At 41.4% G+C, this 21,105-nt stretch overlaps 1 protein-coding gene across 10 annotated transcripts in view; it reads left to right on the top strand.

Annotated features, from left to right (window-relative positions):
• Positions 1-21,105, top strand: part of AMBRA1 (autophagy and beclin 1 regulator 1) — a 181,631-nt gene that overhangs the window by 29,821 nt on the left and 130,705 nt on the right. For 7 of the 10 annotated variants that reach the window (XR_009249969.1, XM_058688803.1, XM_058688808.1 and 4 more), the window contains 6 exons: positions 3,185-3,438; positions 3,859-3,917; positions 4,417-4,600; positions 5,231-5,403; positions 6,346-6,412; positions 6,967-8,420. Coding sequence is in view for 9 of the 10 variants with exons in the window: in XM_058688803.1 (XP_058544786.1) it covers positions 3,304-3,438; positions 3,859-3,917; positions 4,417-4,600; positions 5,231-5,403; positions 6,346-6,412; positions 6,967-8,420 (2,072 nt within the window). In the remaining variant the exon portion in view is untranslated. The remainder of the gene's footprint in view (positions 1-3,184; positions 3,439-3,858; positions 3,918-4,416; positions 4,601-5,230; positions 5,404-6,345; positions 6,413-6,966; positions 8,421-21,105) is intronic. The other 3 variants (XM_058688811.1, XM_058688810.1, XM_058688809.1) reach the window with 1 other exon arrangement.

Raw genomic sequence — 21,105 nt, 5'->3', positions numbered from 1 at the left:
TGTGCTGACAGCAGCAAGCCTGATGTGGGGCTTAAACCCATGAACTGAGCTGTGAGACCTGAGCTGAAGTCAGATGCTCAACTGACTGAGCTACCCAGGTGTCCTGGTTAGTATTTTTTTTTTTTATATTTCTTTTGTATCACTGTTCTCCAAGATCTTTTTTTTTTTTTTTAACAAAATAGGGATCATACTATATGTGTAATTTTCTATTCTGCTTTTTTCACTGTATTTTTTCACGTCATTAAATATTTAAAAAATAAATTTTGGAGGCCCCTGGGTGGTACAGTTGGTTGAGTGTCTGATTCTTGATTTTGGCTTAGGCCATGATCTCATGGTTTGTGAGATCGAGCTGACAGTGTGGATCCTGCTTGGGATTCTCTCTTCCCTTTTCCCTCTGCCCCTCCCCTGCTCACGAGCTCTCTTTTTTCTCTCTCTCTCAAAATAAATAAACATTAAAAAAAAGAATTTTAAAAATAGATTTTTGAGGCACCTGGGTGGCTCAGTCAGTTGGTTAAGTGTCCGACTCTTTTTTTTTTTTTTTAATTTATTTTTTTTTCAACGTTTTTTATTTATTTTTTTGGGGACAGAGAGAGACAGAGCATGAACGGGGGAGGGGCAGAGAGAGAGGGAGGCACAGAAGTGGAAACAGGCTCCAGGCTCTGAGCCATCAGCCCAGAGCCTGACGCGGGGCTTGAACTCACGGACCGCGAGATCGTGACCTGGCTGAAGTCGGACGCTTAACCGACTGCGCCACCCAGGCGCCCCAAGTGTCCGACTCTTGATTTCAGCTTAGGTCATGATTTCGCAGTTTGTGAGTTCAAGCTCCTCGTTGGGCTCTGACAGCTCAGAGCCTACTTGGGATTCTCTCTCTGCCCCTCCCCTGCTCTGTCTCTCTCTCTTTCTCTCTGTCTTTCAAAAATAAATAAATACACTTAAAATTTTTTTGAATAGGTAATGCATTTCAAAAATAAAAGTGACACAAAATGAAAACATTTGGGAAGTCTTATTTCCATATTTATCTCCATTCATTCTTTCCCTTTAGTCCCTAACGAGTGACCATTAATTTCTTCTCTTATTCAAAAAGTTGCATTGCTATGCATATTGTTTTGTACTTTGCTTTTTCACCCCTATTAGCAATATTTTATTTTGGAGATTTCTTGTTATCAGTACCCAGAGAATCTTCCTTATTGTAGATTAGTCATCCAGTCCCTTTTTTACATCGACACTTTAGTTGTCCCCAGTTTTTTGCTGTTACAAACAATAAGACAGAAGTTGTAATTAAAGGGGGAAAAAAAAGCATTTGCTGTGCTTCAGTTATTAAGGAAAAGTTCTTTCCAAAGCAATGCCAGCTAGTAAATGTAGAAATAATGATGGAATTTGAGAATCTACGTTTTTTCAGCTCCTAAAGGAAATAATTCAAGAAGGAATCATCAGTGACTGCTAAATCATTAAGCAAAAAGTTGAGAAGGAACAGGATATTCCATTGAGGCCAAATATTAACCACAGATGGCTAATTATAAAGGGGAGGGATGTACCTTTATAAAGAGAGCTCTGGCAGTTACAAACTCAACCAAGTGGTCATATTTTGCCAAATGATCACATAATTTTCCAAGTCCCACCAACTCAGACAGTCTGAGGATATGTGCCACCTGATAGGCTTCATTGTAGCAGGGGGTGGGGCTTGGGAGGGTGATACATAGATACTATCACCTGTGAAGCAGGTGCCAAAAATACTTCACCTAAATCTAATCAGTGTTTTAGACCTAACCTTCTATTTATAGTAAATGTGAGGGATAGAGAGGTAAGCTAAATGGCACTGTGAAGAAACAATCAGACAAAACTAGTATGTAAGACAGTCTCCAGGTACCTGTCCTGGGATTTTAAAAAGCTTGTGAATAAGTAAAGGTAAAACCAACCAAAGCAAAATTTGGAGGCCATTCTAGAATAAAAGAAACTAAAGAGATATAGCATCCAAACTAATTGCTTGAGTTTTGATTGGATTTTTTTTTTTTTAAGGCAACTATTAAAGCCATTTTTAAATAGTTGGGGACATTTGAATGAGGACTGAGTATTAGGTGATAATCAGTGTACCTAATGGTATTGTGGTTATGAAGTCAAACGTCCTTATTCCCTGCAGATGCACAGTAAGGTAGATAGGGTTAAAGCATATTGATGCCTGATGAAATGGTGCAGAAAAAAATAAAACAACACATATATAGTGTTGTCCATAGAGATAGATAAAGCAAATGTGACCAAATGTTAACAGTTCTTGAGTTTTAACTGGTGAATACTGTGTTTATTGTACTGTTTTTTCAACTTTTCTGCACATTTGAAATGTTCCATAACATTTGAAGAAACAGTGCTACAGTGAATAACATTTTACGTGTATTCTTCTGAAATGCCATTTTATTGGACTGCATATTCCATTGTATAGAGGAGCCACAATTCTTTAATTGTTGCACATGTGTATATATATTTTGCTGCTAGTTGACCTTTTTTTTGTGTGTGTGTGTGGTGATAGTTTTATGCCCTTATGGCTTGTGGTGGATGAGAAAAAGGAACTGAAATTTTTTTCTTCTGTTTTCTCCTCTCTGTACTACTCTGGAACTTTTGTGGAAAAGAGAAAAGGAGAGTGAGAAAGATAGCCCCAAAATAGTCCTTATGCACATGCTTTTAGGGAGGAGATAAGAGTTGAGGCTGCTGCATAAGAACCAGCCCTCAAGTAATAAATAGGCTTTTAGAATTGGTTACCTGTTCTTTGGTTTGGAGGCTGCCCAAGTGATGGGGGGGGGGGGGGGGGGGGGGGAGAAGCTGGTGACTAAGGAGGCAGTGTGGCCCAGAAGGGGAGGGCAGGTGCTGTGTTTTGTTTTTTGTTTTTGACAGGGTTTTAGACCTTATTTATTTTTATGTGTAACAAAAGTTCTTATCGGATAAAATAATAACAGAGTAACTGCTTTAGAGAATGGCTTATTCTTTAGATATAAGGCTGATCTATTGATGATATGAAAGGAATTTAAGGATGAAATATTTTTGGAAAAAAAGTTCTGGGAGAAGGGTCTTTTCCTGAGAAAGTGTCATTAAATTAAAACACAGAACTTTCCTCTTTGAGCTAGAATCATGTTTTCAGTGGGAAGCTTCTCTGATTGCAGAATAGATACTCTTTAATTTCATGTCCATCCTTTAGATTTCCATGAAGACAACTTACAAGGACCTGAATGGCCTCAATTTAGCTGCATCAGCTTGCGGAGCTATTGCTTGCTCCTTCACTTCCTGTGCCTGGTGTGACAGTGGCTACTGAACGCCATGAAGGTTGTTCCAGAGAAGAATGCTGTCCGGATACTCTGGGGGCGAGAACGGGGCACTCGGGCCTTTGGAGCTCAGCGGCTTCTGCAGGAGCTGGTGGAAGATAAAACCCGGTGGATGAAATGGGAAGGCAAGGTGGGAACAATGGATATTTTTGACATAAGATTTTTAGGGGTAAAATGGGGTAAGATTTTTAGGACAGTAGAGTGGGGTTTTAGAATGGGCTAACTATGTAGAGTTGGGATACCATTTATTTTGTGTGAGAGAATTGATATATCTAACCTACAGAGTTTTAAAAATAAATTTGGAAGAATTCATGGGCTAGAAATATCTTTTGTCTTTAGAACTAGACATTTTTCTTAAAGGTAATTTGGATTTCTCTTTCAATTTGTGACTTTGATCACTGTTTCCAGTGTTTCAGCTTATACTGAATACTGATCTACTATGGTTCATGTGCTTTTGAGATAGAGTAGGTCATAGTTTGTAAATAATGTGTTTTATTTTTTATTTATTTATTTATTTATTTATTTATTTATTTTTTGGTTTGTTTTTCAGAGAGTAGAACTGCCTGATAGTCCACGCTCTACATTCTTACTGGCCTTCAGCCCAGACAGGTACATAGTACTTACCTATAACTTAACCTAAGACTTGTGATAGCATTGCTTTATGTATATTTGGTCTAGCTTGGTCTTCCAAGTTACATCCCTAAGGGTTCTTTGAAACATTGCTTGAATAGAGCTTTGCCAGTGTATCAGAAGGGGAAAGAAGGTAGATGAGCTGTGCTATCCATAGAAATAATAGGAATAAGCAAAGGAAACAACAGACATTGAGGATCAAAACTTGGGAAGTTTCTCAATTACAATCCTTTGCCTGTGTGATATAGGCCACTGATGGAGTGATAATTTTCCTACCTGGAAAAAAATATTCTCTGAAGTGGATGTGTGGAGAAGCCAGAGCTTTCAAAGATCAAAATATTTCGGTTGTTTGTAATGCCTAAGGTGTAGTTTTTTCACGCTAGGGTGGAGAATATTCCAAAGCCAATTGTCCAGAACTGAGAAGGTTGGTTACCCTCCTGTGTGCTTCACATTCACGTCCTACTTTTCAATTCTCTAGGACTCTGTTGGCCTCCACCCACGTGAACCATAATATCTATATTACGGAGGTGAAGACTGGCAAGTGTGTTCATTCTCTGATTGGACACCGCCGCACTCCGTGGTGTGTCACTTTTCATCCCACCATCTCAGGCCTTATTGCTTCTGGCTGCCTGGATGGGGAGGTTAGGATTTGGGATTTGCATGTAAGTATTTCCATTTCTTTGATACTCTAAATGCAGAGAGTTGTTTACCATTGAGTTCTTAACTGGAGGAGAAACTAGCTAGGTTCTTAGGACTACATGTGAGTAAGCGGTAGTCATTGCCCACTTAAGTAATAGGAATAATATTCCTCCATTCTAAGGTGAACACCCTGTTTAACTGTTTTTCCATCTGCCCATCGTGACATAGTATAGGAGGTTCTAAAACGTGTTTGGGATAGATGCCTTTTGTTTTAGAGCGAGGATTGTATTATATTCTGATCACGATCACCAAAGCAATAAGCTTCCTAACTTGCTAGTGGTTTTTTGTTTACCATGTCACGCACCAGGCTTGCGTTTTCACAGGCCTCAGAAACAGGAATTGTGTGGATACTCATTGCTTTGGATTATAGGTGACTTGGGAGAACTGAGCTGACAGTAATAATTTTCTGATAAATTGGTGACACTGCCAGATCACTGATTTTCTACACTTTACAGAGGACATATTTAAAGTAGGCTGTATAAGTGGTCATTTTACCTTAAATGGTCCTTTTTTTTTTTTTTTTTTTTTTAAATTTACATCCTAATCTCCTGCTAGTTTGTAACCGGAGACTATTTGGATTGGTTCATTTATAGGGTGGCAGTGAAAGCTGGTTCACAGATAGCAACAATGCCATTGCTTCCCTGGCTTTCCACCCTACGGCTCAGCTCCTGCTGATTGCCACTGCCAATGAGATCCACTTCTGGGACTGGAGTCGACGGGAGCCCTTTGCTGTGGTGAAGACAGCTAGCGAGATGGAACGGGTCCGGTGAGTGCTCTGCCCACTAGTGATGTTTGGCATAGGACTCACATGGCAGAGAGCATTTACACTTGCTATCACCTCTGGAAGCAGTTTGCTACACCTGTTCAGAGCAGGGGGTTATCTGTGAGGCTCCTCCTACTTTTTAAGTTGCTGGCCAATCAACAGTTCATTTTAGCTGTTCCTTATTGGCCTCCTCTTCTGGGCTCTGTAGACCAGGGTTGTTAAAAGGTCTTTTAGGTTCAAAGCTATCTGGACTTGGGATAGAGCCCTTTTTTGTGTGTGTGGGGGAGGAACACCTGAAAGTTGTTCAGGTAGAGGTTAGCTTGGTAGGTAGTTGCTAGCCCCAGTTGTCTGTGTTTATCAAACTGGAAAATGGAGATGTAAGTATGTATCAGATCTGCTGTGGATGTTTAGCCCCCAAGATCAAAACACACATTGCCTGAATTAAATACAGATGAGGCATTGGTTTCTTTGGTCCTCTTGGTATCGCAGCTGGATATAAGAAAATTTTCTGGTCTCAGCCACTTGATGCTGAGATAGTTCACTGTCACACAACCCCTGCTCCTTGCCAGTGGAGCTGCTGTGTGAGGGAAGAAGTAACCCTGTGGCAGAGTTTGGGAGTGACCTGTGCTTTACTGTGATGATAGGCTCTTAGATATGAGCCAGTATGTGCTTAATGTAGTTGCTTCTTGGGATGAGAGCCTAGGTGCTTTTTGAAATTATTTTTGTGATACATATTCCCCTATTCTGGCAAGTGTGAGGAGGTAACAAGAGGTATTGAACTTTATTATTTTAATCTGTTTGAAAGTTTTGAAAGCTTCCAGCGTGAAGTGGATACCTGGGTAATCCCACAGTTATTAGTGATGATTGCTATAAATTTGAACACAGGCTTCCTCTTCTCAATTAACATCTGTGTGTGTCTGTCTTTTTCTTCTTCTGTGTTTTCAGTCTGGTGAGATTTGACCCTCTTGGACACTACTTACTCACAGCAATTGTTAACCCCTCTAATCAGCAGGTAAGTTAGCAGTTCCAACTGCATCTCAACTGTGGGTTGTTTTCTCAACTAGTGCTCCAGTTCTGATTATTTGGACTTGTCATTTGTAATGGCCAGGTGTTTCTTTTCTAGTTGAAATTCAAAGCTAGTTTCAGACTGTGTGCTCAAAGTTATAGCCATAATCTTGACAAGGGAGTCAATTCTGAAACCCCCAGGTGATTGCCTCATTAGAGTCACCAGGCTGTGTTGGATAGCTTGTCATTCATGTGCCTTGGGCTGGTTGACATTTTCTTCCCCTCATTGCTTCCGTCATAGAGATGCATTTTGTAATAGAATTGGCTTGCCAGCTGTACTCATTCAGAAATGTTGCTAATCGGAAATGAATAATGTGATACCATATGATGATTCTGAATCTGAAGCCGGTTGGTCCTCAGTGCTTCCGGGGTAGAGTTGTTGTCTATCCATGAAGGTTGTTTTTCGCGGATGGTTATCAACAGTTAATCTTTCTTAATTTACCTGGAGGTTCTACCTAACCGCCTTGCTCTACCCCTGCCCCGCCTTGCTCCACATCGCAGGGTGATGACGAACCAGAGATCCCCATAGACGGAACAGAGTTATCCCACTACCGTCAGCGTGCCCTGCTGCAATCACAGCCAGTTCGCCGGACGCCTCTCCTCCACAATTTCCTGCACATGCTGTCCTCCCGCTCCTCTGGCATCCAGGTGGGAGAGCAAAGCACAGTGCAAGAGTCTGCTACCCCCTCACCCCCACCGCCTCCCCCTCAGCCCTCCACGGAGCGCCCCAGGACTTCCGCTTACATCAGGCTCCGACAGCGGGTCAGTTACCCCACAGCTGAGTGCTGCCAGCACCTTGGGATCCTGTGCCTTTGCAGCCGCTGCTCTGGCACTCGAGTTCCTTCCCTCTTGCCACACCAGGACAGTGTTCCCCCTGCTTCTGCCAGGGCTACTACCCCTTCCTTTTCTTTTGTACAGACCGAGCCCTTCCATCCCCCGGAGCAGGCCTCGTCAACGCAGCAGGACCAGGGCCTCCTGAACCGGCCGTCTGCCTTCAGTACAGTCCAGAGCAGCACTGCCGGCAACACGCTCCGCAACCTCAGTCTGGGTCCCACCCGTCGCTCTTTGGGAGGCCCTTTGTCCAGCCACCCCTCTAGGTATCACCGAGAAATAGCTCCCGGGCTGACAGGGTCCGAGTGGACCCGGACAGTGCTCAGTCTGAACTCCCGCTCTGAGGCAGAATCCATGCCTCCGCCCAGGACCAGTGCCTCTTCGGTGAGTTTGCTGTCTGTGCTGAGACAGCAAGAAGGTGGCTCTCAGGCATCTGTGTACACTTCAGCCACAGAAGGGAGGGGTTTTCCAGCTTCAGGGTTGGCAGCTGAGTCAGATGGAGGAAATGGCTCCAGCCAAAACAACTCAGGCAGCATTCGCCATGAGCTTCAATGTGACCTGAGACGCTTCTTTCTGGAATATGACCGGCTTCAGGAGCTGGACCACAGCCTGAGCGGGGAAGCCCCCCAGACCCAACAGGCCCAGGAAATGCTCAATAACAACATTGAGTCCGAGAGGCCAGGCCCCTCCCACCAGCCCACCCCGCACAGCAGCGAGAACAACTCCAACCTGTCTCGTGGCCACCTAAACCGTTGCCGCGCCTGCCACAATCTCCTGACCTTCAACAACGACACCCTGCGCTGGGAAAGAACCACACCCAACTACTCCTCTAGTGAGGCCAGCTCCTCCTGGCAGGTCCCCAGCACCTTCGAGGGCATGCCGTCAAGTGGCAGCCAGTTACCACCCCTTGAGCGGACTGAGGGCCAAACGCCCAGCTCCAGCAGGCTGGAGTTGAGCAGCTCTGCTAGTCCGCAGGAGGAGAGGACTGTGGGGGTGGCCTTCAACCAGGAGACGGGCCACTGGGAAAGAATTTACACCCAGTCCAGCAGATCTGGAACTGTAACACAGGAGGCCTTACATCAGGATATGCCTGAGGAGAGCTCCGAGGAAGATTCACTCAGGAGGTAAGCAGGTGTTTCTTGTCTTCTCCTGTATCCCTTACTGTTCTCCTTCTGTCTCTTCCTTCAGTCCTGTAGATGTTGTGGCTGGATCTGGAGTGTCTGGGACCCATACATCTGGTTCTGGTCTCCCTAAGGTCCATTGCATCTTCCTGGAAAACTTGCTCTGGTGGCAGAGATAGGATGGGGCCTAGCAGTCTAAGTCACCTGGCTCTGCTAAGTTCATGAGACTGTTAGCCTAAAGGAGAGTGCAGATCAGGTTAGGGATGTAAATGGAGGTGGAGCCATTGACTTCCTCTGCCCTGTTCTTTGACCTTCTTGGAGGATTGTATGTGCAGCGCTGGTTATTGTGGAAAAAGAAAATGGTCCACAGTGCTTAGAAATAGGTAGTAAAAGAGAACCTGCTTGGTGCAGGTTAGTGTATTGGCTTTTTTTCAGTTGTGTCTCTTTGGACAACTGTGTTCACCTTCTGGAGCATTGCAACTTGACAAAGGAAAAAGAAAATAATACGTGTATATATGTGTTGAGGAAAGTCTGCTTTAGAGATACATATTTTTTGGATAGCAAGTTAGTTGCTTAATTAAGATTCTTTGAGGAGATCTTCCAGATGGACATTCACCTCAAGGTGGGGAAGAAGAATAATTCACGGAAGGAAGGCCTCTCCATACTCAGATCGGCATCCCAGGCAACTCTTCCATGGAAGAAACAGAGTGGGTGTAGTTACCCGCCCACCACATGTTCCATGTATGGCTATGTGAGCATCTATCTTGATTTATTAGGGACTTCTTTCTGTAATTCTGTAAAGGTCACATCTAGCGTAATCACCAACTCCCAGAATATGCCTGTTGGATCCAAACAGCATATTGCTTTGCATTACATCCTCTGTTGAAGCAACTGAAATTTCTGACATAAGCTTCTAACAAGGGTGGGAATATGGATTGTGCACATAATGTACTTGTTATTTTGGGAGAATGCTTTAGAGAGTTACCCAGTTAATAAGTATTTGTTGAATGGTTACAATTTTTCCAGCACTGTGCCAGGCACTGTAGGGAATACAAAAGAAGTATAATACCTGGTCTTTACCCACTGGGGGTATTAATTATAGAGGCAAGACTTATTTACATACAATTATATAAAAAATGTAGATGACCCAAATGCTTCATTGTGTGGTACTCAGATTAAATGCAGTCTCATTTCAGAGAAAGGGAAGTACCATCAAAGAAGGCTGTACAAAACCAAGCCTTGAAAGATGACTAGGATTTGGAAAGGGAAAGACCTTTTTACTTTAGGGGACCAGCAGATTATAAGGCATGAAAGAGCATGTTGAATGCCAGATGGTTACTAGGGGGTAGTTGCTAAGGGGAAGATAGGGACACTTGGTTGGATATGAAAGATACACTGATAGAGGTTGTTACTATGCTTAAATAATTGACACCAGTTCTGAGTTAACATCTCCTAAATTCCCAGCTTTGGAATATTTTGTCTTGCTCAGAGGAGCCTGAGACTGTTACTCCTCTTTGTCAAGAGAAGTGGGAAGGGAGCAAGCACAGTGCCTGACGCAGAGCAGGCATACAAAAAGTTTGTGAAAGGTAGCTGTAAAGGGACTGTCTTCAGTTACTGCTCTAAAAGTGGCTGAAGTTACTACGAGTGCCTGTCTCCAAGTACCAGTGGGCCTCTGGTCATCCTTTGTCCATTCAATTGTAGCAGTGCCTTTTCATGTGTTCTTGTTTGGAGAAAAACCTGAGTGGTTTAAAATAAACTCTACTGTTTGATAATAATTAGAGACACCAATTACTGAGGGTCGCTGTATATTAGATACTGTGTCTGGTGCTGTGTCTTTGTATTAATTCTCATTTCCACCACAACTCTGTGCAAGGCACGTGTTAAATTTCTCATCTTACAGCTGAGATAAGTAAGGCTCAGAGAAGTCAAGTTTCTTGTTAAAGATCTATGAGTAGTTTGCTGAGTGGGGATTTGAATTCTGGTGTGTGTGACTAAAGATTTTTCTAAACTGTCGTCCGTGGTATGTTCCTTACTGTGATACCTCATTTTTAGGTGAACCATTTTTCTTTTCCTTTAACTTTTTATTATGATAATCTTCAAACATATAAAAATGAAAAGTATAATAAATTTCATATACATATCACCTGACTTTAAAAATTATCAACACTTGGCCAGCTTTCATTCATGTATATGCCCTCTTTGTATAAGTGCATCTGAAAATAATATGTTTCTCTAGAGAAATGCCATCCAGTAAAACTCTCTACAGTGATGGAAGTGTTTTGTATCTGTGCTGTCCAGTGTGGTAGGCACTAGTTACATATGGCTAGTGTGAGCTGAGGAACTGTGTTTAAATTTTTAAATTTTAGTCAAATGTAAATAGTCACATGTGACTAAAATGTTAATAACTTCTTGATAAAGTAGACCATTTAAAACCCAGAATCTATGTTTGTGTTTTAAATTAAAAAGTTCAAACATTTAAAATTGTATGTTGTAGGGGCGCCTGGGTGGCTCAGTCGGTTAAGCGTCCGACTTCAGTTCAGGTCACGATCTCGCGGTCCCTGAGTTCGAGCCCCGCGTCGGGCTCTGGGCTGATGGCTCAGAGCCTGGATCCTGCTTCCGATTCTGTGTCTCCCTCTCTCTCTGCCCCTTCCCCGTTCATGCTCTGTCTCTCTGTCTCAAAAATAAATAAATGTTAAAAAAAAAAAATTAAAAAAAAAATAAAATAAAATTGTATGTTGTAGTAAATGAAATCCCTTGTCATCTTGCTGTGAACAATTGTGCATGTATATTTTTTCTTTTAAAATATGCAAATAATGCATGGTTTTATTGTAAAATACAGTAGTTACGTTATTTATGGAGTTGCTTAAGATGAGCCAGGATGAAATTCACTGTGAAGGCTGACAGTCTGCTCAAAAGTGAGGTACATTTGTAGAATGTTCCAAGTGCACACCCTTTACAGAAGGGGCATCATTTCCTCGTGATTTGAGTGGCTGCCTTGTAGTGTAAATTACTAATACATACAGGTGCTAATTAGCCCCTTCTGCCACCTTCAGAAGGAACCGGATGTTCTCTAGCTGATGAGCCAGCCCTTGCTTTTATTTCCCCAGCAGGTGTCACTGTTGGGCTGTTGCTGCCGCTTGGCTAGGCTGGCTGGCAAGAAAGGTGTCCTTGTTGTGTGCCTAGACTACTTGAAGGGAGAGGGTTTATTCATTTGACTTTGTAGTAGGAGATAGACTAAAGAGGCATATTTTGATCCTCGGTGCTGCTGATTTAATTCATAGTGTTTGCAAATAGCGAGAATATTAAGCACAAGAGTATATTTCAGTATAGCTGTATGGTGCTGAGCTGTATTAACCAGTTCATGGTTTGTCTCTTTTTGCCCGCGGGCAGTAGAAGGCAAGCTGTCTGTGTAGTCCTGACTCCAGCATATAACTTGTAACTTGAGTGGCAGGCCGTTTCCTCACCACCAGAAACTTTTTGGGTCTCATAGCCCAGAATCTAGCAGATCAGGGGTTTGTGGCTCCCTGCAGCTTACAGCAGGAGTCCCTATGAGTTTGAAAGGCTGGTATTAGGAAAAAGAGAAAAGTATTTACATGGCATCTTAAAACTGGAGAAACCCTAGAGTTTATTTAGTCCAGACTTTTTTTTTTGTTGTTTTGTTTTTAATGAGAAAACTTAGATGCAGAGAGGGGAAATGACTTTTTAAGAGGTGCTTATTGCAAAGGTAGATTCAAACCCCTAGGTCCTAAAGAGGGCACTCTTTCCTCCTCTTGAAATTAGTGCTTTCACATCAGTTTTCTCCATCAGAACCTCTGTTGCTCATGTAGATCATTGCCTGGGGGTGGGGGTGGGGGGCTCTTCAGTCAACTCTGTAAGAAATTGGAAGTCTGATAGATCATTTGTAATTATTGCCTCCAGGTAGAAATGTAATCAACACAGTATTTCTCGGGATACATGAGAAACAGTGTTTTAGTTATTTGTCATAGAACTGCATTGATTAGTTTGTGGGTTTTTTTTTTTTTTTAATGTTTGTTTATTTTGAGAGAACAGGAGCTTATGTACGCGGGAGAAGGGGAGGGGGGGGGAGAGAGAGAGAGAGAGAGAGAGAGAGAGAGAAAGAGAAAGAGAGAGAATGAGAGAGAATGAATGAATCCCAAGCAGGCTCTGCCCTGCCATCACAGAACCCATCCAGGGGCTCAACCTCACAAACCTTGAGATCATGACCTGAGCCGAAATCAAGAGTTGGATGCTTAACTGACTGAGCCACCCAGGTACCCTTGATTAGTTTTTTTTGAAGTCATCCCAGTTAAGGAAGCACTGTAAAAATCCCAACGAATGATGGGGGCTCCTGGGTGGCTCAGTTGGTTAAGTGCCCAACTCTTGGTTTCAGCTCAGGTCTTAGGGTCATTGAGTTCAAGCCCTGTATTGGGCTCTGTGCTGAGTGTGAAGCCTGCTTTAAAAAAAATAATCATCCCAACGAATGGGAGATCAAAATCTGACCTAATCCTCCTCAACTGAATTATTTCTGCATTCTTTATCCTGATAGGTGACAAGGCCTTTCGTCTGAAGTATTTAATAAGATTGAGTGTTCTGAGAACTGATGTCTTTTGATCTGCACTTTTCCCTTATCAAAGAAGATTGGGGGGAAATTTGGCCCAGAACATTGAAGGTTAGAGTTAGAAGCCCTCATTTGATTTCTCGGGTATTTTTAGACTTTTGTGAAGGAATTGCTTTGGAATTTGGTGAGGCTTTATGGGCCACCTAACTTGTGTGATGCCTCAGCTTTAGTCACATGGGGATTTTCCAGGGAGCTCTCAGCAGAAACATCATTGATGGAAGAAAATAAATGGATATATCTGCAAGGCTAGTCCTGGATCCACAAGAGGGTGACCTAGAAATTAGGAAAATACCAGTCTTTAAAGCTTCATCATAATATATAGAGAGAGGTCCATCTTTAGTAGCTTTTCTGAGCCATTGACCTTACTGGGACTAGAGAGTTTATATATACGTATGTACATATATACGTGTATATATATGTATACATATATATGTACATACGTATATATAAAATTATGTTCAGTTTCTTTGGATGGGAGTACACTCAATTTATTATTCAAAACCTCATACCTCTGTCACTGTTTCCTTTTACTAAAACTTCCCTGAATGCCCCCAAATAATCACTTTATCTTTGTTGCTTGTACGAGATACAGATACTTCCTTGTAATATTGCACCCGTGACAGAAAATGTTTCCCTTTCTGTCATTGAGCTCCCTGAAGTCAGTGATTATGTCTATATTCCTACAGTCCCTAGAATACTACCTGGCACATAGTAGGTTCTCAGTAAATGGTAGTTGAATTCAACAAATGGAATTGAAATTATATCCCCTATGATTCAGTATGAAGTATACGTTTTTTGGCTTTCTTTTTTTTCTTTTTTTAATTTTTTTATTAAAAAAAACTTTTTTTTAACGTTTATTTATTTTTGAGACAGAGACAGAGCATGAACAGGGGAGGGTCAGAGAGAGGGAGACACAGAATCTGAAACAGGCTCCAGGCTCTGAGCTGTCAGCCCAGAGCCCGACGCGGGGCTCGAACTCACGGACCGCGAGATCATGACCTGGGCCGAAGTCGGCCACTTAACCGACTGAGCCACCCAGGTGCCCCTTTTTGGCTTTCTTAGTAAAAAAAAAAAAAAAAAAAAAAAAGACCCATTATTATATTACATCTTGGCTCAATAGTTTCTTGTTGAATAAACGAAGTGGCATTACCTAGAGTTGTACATGGAAGACACCTACAAAAACTTGAGCTCAGGTGACCTAGAACTTGTTCCTCTGATGTTTCATTGTTATGCCATCTTTCTTTCTTTCTGCTTATTTTTGAGGTAGGGGGGAGAGAGAGAGAGAGTGGAAGGGTGGCAGAGAGAAAGGGAGACAGAGGATCCAAAACAGGCTCTGTGCTGACAGAAAGCCCAAAGTGGGGTTCAGACTTGCGAACCGTGAGATCATGACCTGAGCCAAAGTCGGACGCTTAACTGACTGAGCCACCCAGGCGCTCCTTGTCATGCTGTTTCTAACTTGTGTATTGCTTGTCCTGAAGCCTTTGATAAGTCGTATTGCACCTGATCAGCTGTGCTTCATATTGGCTCCCACTGACTCAGGGCCTGCATATTCCTCGAGTGCACCAGCATCATATAGTTTCTCGGTTTTTTGTTTGTTTGTTTTGTTTTTATGTTTTTATTTTAATCGCCTGGTGCTCATTACAAGTGTACTCCTTAATCCCCATTACCTGTTTGACCCATCTCCAGCCTCCCCCCCCTCCACCCATAGTTAAGAGTCTGTTTCTTGATTTGTCTGTATTTTCCCCCTTTGCTCATTTGTTTTGTTTCTTCAATTTCATATAGGAGTGAAATCATATGGTATTTGTCTTTGACTTATTTCACTCAGCATTATACATTCTCGCTTCATCCATGTTGTTGAAATCGGCAAGATTTTATTCTTTTTCATGGCTGAGTAATATTCTAATGTATACACACCACATATTCTTTATCCATTCATCCAACATAGGGGTGCATCTGTCCTTTCAAATTAGTATTTTTGTATTCTTTGGGTAAATAATCAGTACCATGATTGCTGAATTGTAGGGTAGTTCTATTTTTAATTTTTTGAGGACCCTCCATACTGTTTTCCAGAGTGACTGTAGCAGTGTTGCAGGAACAAGTGTTCCTTTTTTTCCACATTCTCACCAGCACCTGTTGTTTTTTGTGTTATTGATTTTAGCCATTTCTGACAGGTATGAGGTGATATCTTATTGTAGTGTTGATTTGCATTTCCCTGATGATGAGCATCTTTTCATGTGCCTGTTAGCCATCTGTATGTCTTCTTTTTTTTAAGTTTTTATTTATTTATTTATTTTGATAGAGAGAGAGAGAGAGAGAGAGAGAGGGAGGGAGATGCAAGCAAGCGGGGGAGGGGCAGAGAGCGGGAAAGAGAATCCCAACCATGCGCCAAGCTGTCAGCAAGGAGCCCCACGCAGGGCTCTGCCCCAGAAACTGTGAGATCATGACCTGAGCTGAAACCAGAAGTCAGATGCTCAACTGACTGAGCCATCCAGGCACCCTCATCTGTGTCTTCTTTGGAGAAATATCTGTTTGTGTCTTGCGTCCATTTTTAAATTGGATTATTTGTGAGTGTTGAGTTTTATAATTTTTTTTTTTATAGATTTTTGTCACGTCAGATTTATCTGACGTGTTGTTTGCAAGTATCTTCTCTTATTTTGTAGGTTGCCTTTTAGTTTTGTAGATTGCTTCCTTCCCTGTGCAGAAGCTTTTTATTTTGATGTAATCTGATAGTTTATTTTTGCTTTTATTTCCTTTGCCTCAGGGGACCTATCTAGAAAAAAAGTTGTTCTGGCCCATGTCAGAGAAATTACTGCCTGTGCTCTCTTCTAGAATTTTCATGGTTTCAGGTCTCACATTTAGGTCTTAAATCCATTTTGAATTTATTTATGTGTATTGTGTTAAGAAAGTGATGCAGTTTCATTCTTTTGCATGTAGCTTTCCATTTTCCCAATACCATTTGTTGAAGAAGCTATCTTTTTCTCATTGGATATTCTTTCCTGCTTTGTCGAAGGTTAATTGACCATATAATTGTGGGTTTATTTCTGGATTTTCTGTTCTGTTGATCTGTGTGTCTGATTCTGTGCCAGTACCATACTGTTTGGATTACCACATCTTTATAATATAACTTCCAGTCTTGGAACTGTGATGCCTCCAGCTTTGCTTTTTCAAGATTGTTTTAGTTGTGTGGGTCTTTTGTGGTTTCACACAAATTTTAAGATTGTTTGTTCTGGTTCTGTGAAAAATGCTGTTGGTATTTTGATACCAAACTTTGGGCAATATAGACATTTTGGGCAGTATAGACATTTTAACAGTATTTGTTTTTCCAATCCATGAGCATGGAATGTCTTTCCATTTCTTTGTGTCATCTTCACTTTCTTTCATCACCGTTTTATAGTTTTCAGAGTATAGGTCTTTCACCTCTTTGGTTAGGTTTATTCCTAGGCATTTTATTATTTTTGGTGCAATTGTAAATGGGATTGTTTTCTTAATTTCCCTTTCTGAAGCTTCATTATTGGTATATAGAAATGTAACAGATTTCTGTACACTGATTTTGTATCTTGTGACTTTACTGAATTCGTTTATCAGTTCTAGCAGTTTTTTGGTGGAGTCTTTTGGGTTTTCTATACATAGTATCATGTTGCCTGCAAATAGTGACAGTTTGCTTTTTCTTTACCTATTTGGATGCCTTTCATTTTTTGTTATCTGATTGCTGTGGCTAGGACTTCCAATACCATGCTGAATAAAAGTGGTGAGAGTGGACATCCCTGTCTTGTTCGTAACCTTAGGGGAAAGGCTCTCAGTTTTTCCCCATTGAGGATGATTCTAGCTATGGGTTTTTCATATATGGCCTTTATTATGTTGAGGTATGTTCCTTCCAAACCTACTTTGTTGAAGGTTTTTATCATGAATGGATGTTGTACTTTGTCAAATACTTTTTTCTGCTTCGGTTGAAATGATCATATGATTCTCCTTCCTGTTTTTGATATGACATATCACATTGATTGATTTGTAAATACTGAGCCGCCATTGCAACCCAGGAGCAAATCCCACTTGATTGTGAATAATTTTTTTAATGTATTGTTGGATTCAGTTTGCTAGTGTTTTGTTCAAGATTTTTGCTTCTGTGTTCACCAGAGATATTGGTTATACAGCTTCCAGTTGATACCATTTTGTTAGTCTTTGGCTTGGCCTCTCGTCGATACCAGTACCTCTACCCGTCAGTGTTGTCGTTGTTTCTCCTTAAAGACTACGCAGTCCTGAGGTACCTGGTTGTGGCTCACTTGGAAGAGCATGTGACTCTTGATCTTGGGGTTGTGAGTTCAAGCTTCATGTTGGGTGTAGAGATTACTAAAACAAAAACAAAAAAACTCTCCGCAGTCCCAGTGATAGAATACTTGGTCTTGATAAGCTCCACATAAGATGTGAGTAAGCCAAATTAAATGTGAAGGTTCTGTTTCCCATTGGTGCTTTATGTTTCTTTTGTTTCTGTGGAAGGCTTCCACTGAATCTGCTTACAGTAGGATGCTTCAAATTTGAGAAAGTGGGTGCGCGCTCTCTCTCTTTTTTGGGGTGTCTGAGCATTAAAATTACTGGAATTTTTTAGTTTTGAGATGATTTTAGGTTCTTTTTTTGTGGGAGACAGAATCCATATTAAGAGAGAATTTTGATTTACCTCTAATTACGCCCCTAAAAAATTGGCAGAATGATTGTCTTTGGTATTCAAGTTACAATAAATCTTTTCTAACTTTTGAATTCTTATTCACAAGTTTGGCATTTGAGGACAAGTAGGTAAGAATCCTCAAGCAAGAGAAATTAATTTGTGATATGATCAAATCATGACTTGTTCTGGGAAAAGAGAGAACCAGGTAGTGAGAAATCAAAAAGGAGACAAAACTGATGGTGGAATAAGAAGCTTAGTTTTTAAATTAAAAAGATATTTAAAAAAATTTTTTTTAATGTTTTTTTATTTTTGAGAGAGAGGGAGAGAGAGAGAGAGAGGGAGAGAGAGAGAGAGGAAGAGAGAGGGGAAGGGCCAGAGAGAGAGGAGACGCAGAATCTGAAGCAGGCTCCAGGCTCTGAGCTGTCAGCACAGAGCCTGATGCGAGGCTCAAACTCATGAGCCGCGAGATCATGACCTGAGCCAAAGTCTGACACTTAACTGACTGAGCCACCCAGGCACCCCTAAAAAAAATTTTTTTAAGTGTTTATTTTTGAGAGAGAGAGACCGTGCACAAGCGGTGAAGGGACAGAGAGAGAGAGAGAGGGAAGGAGGGAGGGAGGGAGACACAATCTGAAGCAGGCTCCAGGCTCTGGGCTGTCAGCACAGAGCCCAGCATGGGGCTTGAACTCATGAGTGGTGAGATCATGACCTGAGCTGAAGTCAGACGCTTAACCGACTGAGGCACCCAGGTACCCCAAGAAAGCTTAGTTTTAAGAGAGGTGAAGGGGAAGGTAAGCCCAGGCCTTATAGAAGGGAACTGAGGAGTATGGCAAGGGCTGTCACATGCATGAGCAAGGCTCTTAAACCTGGGGCATTGGGCTAGTGAAATAATTACATTGATTGATGGATTCATTCATTCAGTTAACAAATGTTTACTAAGCACCTGCTGTGTACCAGACACTATTTAAGCACCAGCAGTAAATCTCTCATTGTGATGGGAGAAAGACAATAAATTAGATAAAATAGCTAGCTAGTATGCCAGATGGTGATAAGTTTGATGGAGAAGAATATTTTATTTTTATTTTTTAATTCTTTTTTTTAATGTTTATTTTTGAGAGAGAGTATACACGTGTGTGCATGCACATAAGTGGGGGAAGGGCAGAGAGAATTCCAAGCAGGCTCAATGCTGTCAGCAGAGAATCCAATGTGGGGCTCGAACCCACGAACCAGGAGATCATGACCTGAGCTCAAGTTGGACGGTCAACCGACTGAGCCACCCAGGCACCCCTGGAGAAGAATATTTTAAAATGTAGGAGGTGCTGGGATGGCAGTTTGCAGTGTTAAATGGGGGATCAAAGGAAGTCTGAGGAGGTGACATTGGAGCAGAGACCTTAAGGAAGTAAGGGAGTAAACTCTGTAAACATTAGGGCCAAGGGCATTCTAGCTAGGAGAGAGAAAGGCAAATGCAAAATCCCTGAGAAGCTTGGCTGGAGCACAGCAAAGGATGGCATGATAGAAGATGAAGTTAGAGAGGTAATGGGGACCGGATTATGCAGGGCCTTCTAAGCCATTTAAGGGATTTCACCTCTTACTCTGAGTGATTTGGAAAGCCATCGGAAGTGGAGTAGCATGATCTCATATTTTTAAAGGATCATTGTGGTTGCTCATTGAGAATAGAGTGAAGAGGCTCTGCTAAATAGGGTAAATCAAAGTTAGGTAATATCACACCCTTTTAGAGTAATTTGTGTCTTGAGACTGGTAAAAACCAGAAGGCGGAAGTCAATAATTTATGTCAGAATTAGAAAGGCCTTAAATGTTTGGAGGAAGAGTGGCTAAACAAATAAAGAAGTAAAGCCTCTTTAGCGGGCATCTTATCTGCAACAAAGCCTTGCTGTCCACCACCCTGCCCCCTCAAACTGTAATGGCATGTTATTGAAACTGTAAGAAAGGGAGAGCTTCAAAAAGCTATAGTGAGCAAGAGATAATCAGTGGACATTTTGAGGTCTGTTTTTTCTGCTTATAAAACATTCATTTGTGAAAATTAAAACATTACAGAAATGTCTGATAAAGAATGTCCTCTGCGGTGCTAATCAGTTAACAATTTATGTGTTAACTCCAGAGTTGTTTTCTGTGAAAATCAAAACCCATTTTTTTCTTTTTCTTTTAATTCTTTTAAATGTTTTTGTTCATTTTTGAGAGACAGAGAGATACAGAGCGCTAATGAGGGAGGGACAGAGAGAGAGAGAGAGAGAGAGAGAGAGAGACAGAATCTGAAGCAGGCTCCAGGCTCTGAGCTGTCAGCACAGAGCCTGACGCGGGGCTTGAACCCACAAACCACGACATCATGACCTGAGCCGAAATCAGACGCATAACTGACTGAACCACCTAGGTGCCCCCATTTTTTCTTTATTTGTAAAAATGGGGTTATACTAAATCTGCTGTTCTGCCACTTACATATTTCATTTAATACATTGTGGACGTTTCCCCATGTTGGTGTATATAGATCTCTTGCATTCTTTTTGGCTGTGGCATAGTAATCCAGCACTACAGTTTATTTAACCAGTGCCCTATTGTAGAATCTGGATTGTTTCTGGTTTTTGCTTTCACAGACAGTGCTGCATCATCTTTGTGTACTTGTGCAGGTGTTTCTAGAGGAGGATGAATTTTTAGAAGTACAATTGCTGGGGCCAAAAAGTATGAACATTGTTAACGGTAAAAGAAAATTAATTGTATGGTATTGATTGTTACTAATTTAAGATATTTCTGTTTCCTATTTTATTTTAGTGAATATAATTTCATAGATTGGGACCCCCAATCCTGGTTTGCTGTTTTGTTTTTGTTTCTGCTCCCAAAAGGTTGTTAAGTTTCTCAGTAGTAAATTCTCCTACCACTGGGTATTCAGGAACCTGTTCCTCAAGGTTGGAAAGGACTTTTGTTTTATTAATTCTAAATATCTGCAACCTGGACGTGTTCATATACTTTTCTTCTCCAGCAGTCTTGTATGAGGGAGACAGAACCTTGGTTCCATCTTTGACATTCACTTACTGGCTTTTGGCCATCTAGTCTTTTGGGTCTTGTTAAGTAATTGGGAGAAACCAGGCATCTCTTGCCCTATCATAAGGCAATAACATCTAGATATTTGACTTATTTGTCTTCAGGGGTAATTAGAAAGCCCATTTCTTTCTTTGGCAACATGAAGATGAGGATAGGGTGGAAGAGGTATCAGTGTTAATTTTTTTAACCTTCGCTGCTCACCTGCCCAACTAGGTCACTCTATATTTGAGCCTCTTTGAATTCTGAGCATGATCCCTGGTTATATCTTCTATATCAAGGGTTGGCAAACTTTTTCTGTGAAGGGCAAGATAGTAAATATTTTAGGCTTTGTAGGCCATACGGTCTGTGTTGCAAAC

This window comes from Neofelis nebulosa, chromosome 10 (assembly GCF_028018385.1).
Source record: "Neofelis nebulosa isolate mNeoNeb1 chromosome 10, mNeoNeb1.pri, whole genome shotgun sequence".
In the NCBI taxonomy this organism is placed as follows: Eukaryota; Metazoa; Chordata; class Mammalia; order Carnivora; family Felidae; genus Neofelis; species Neofelis nebulosa.
The sequence above is the reverse complement of the archived record's forward strand: the minus strand, read 5'-3'. Positions and strand labels throughout refer to the sequence as shown.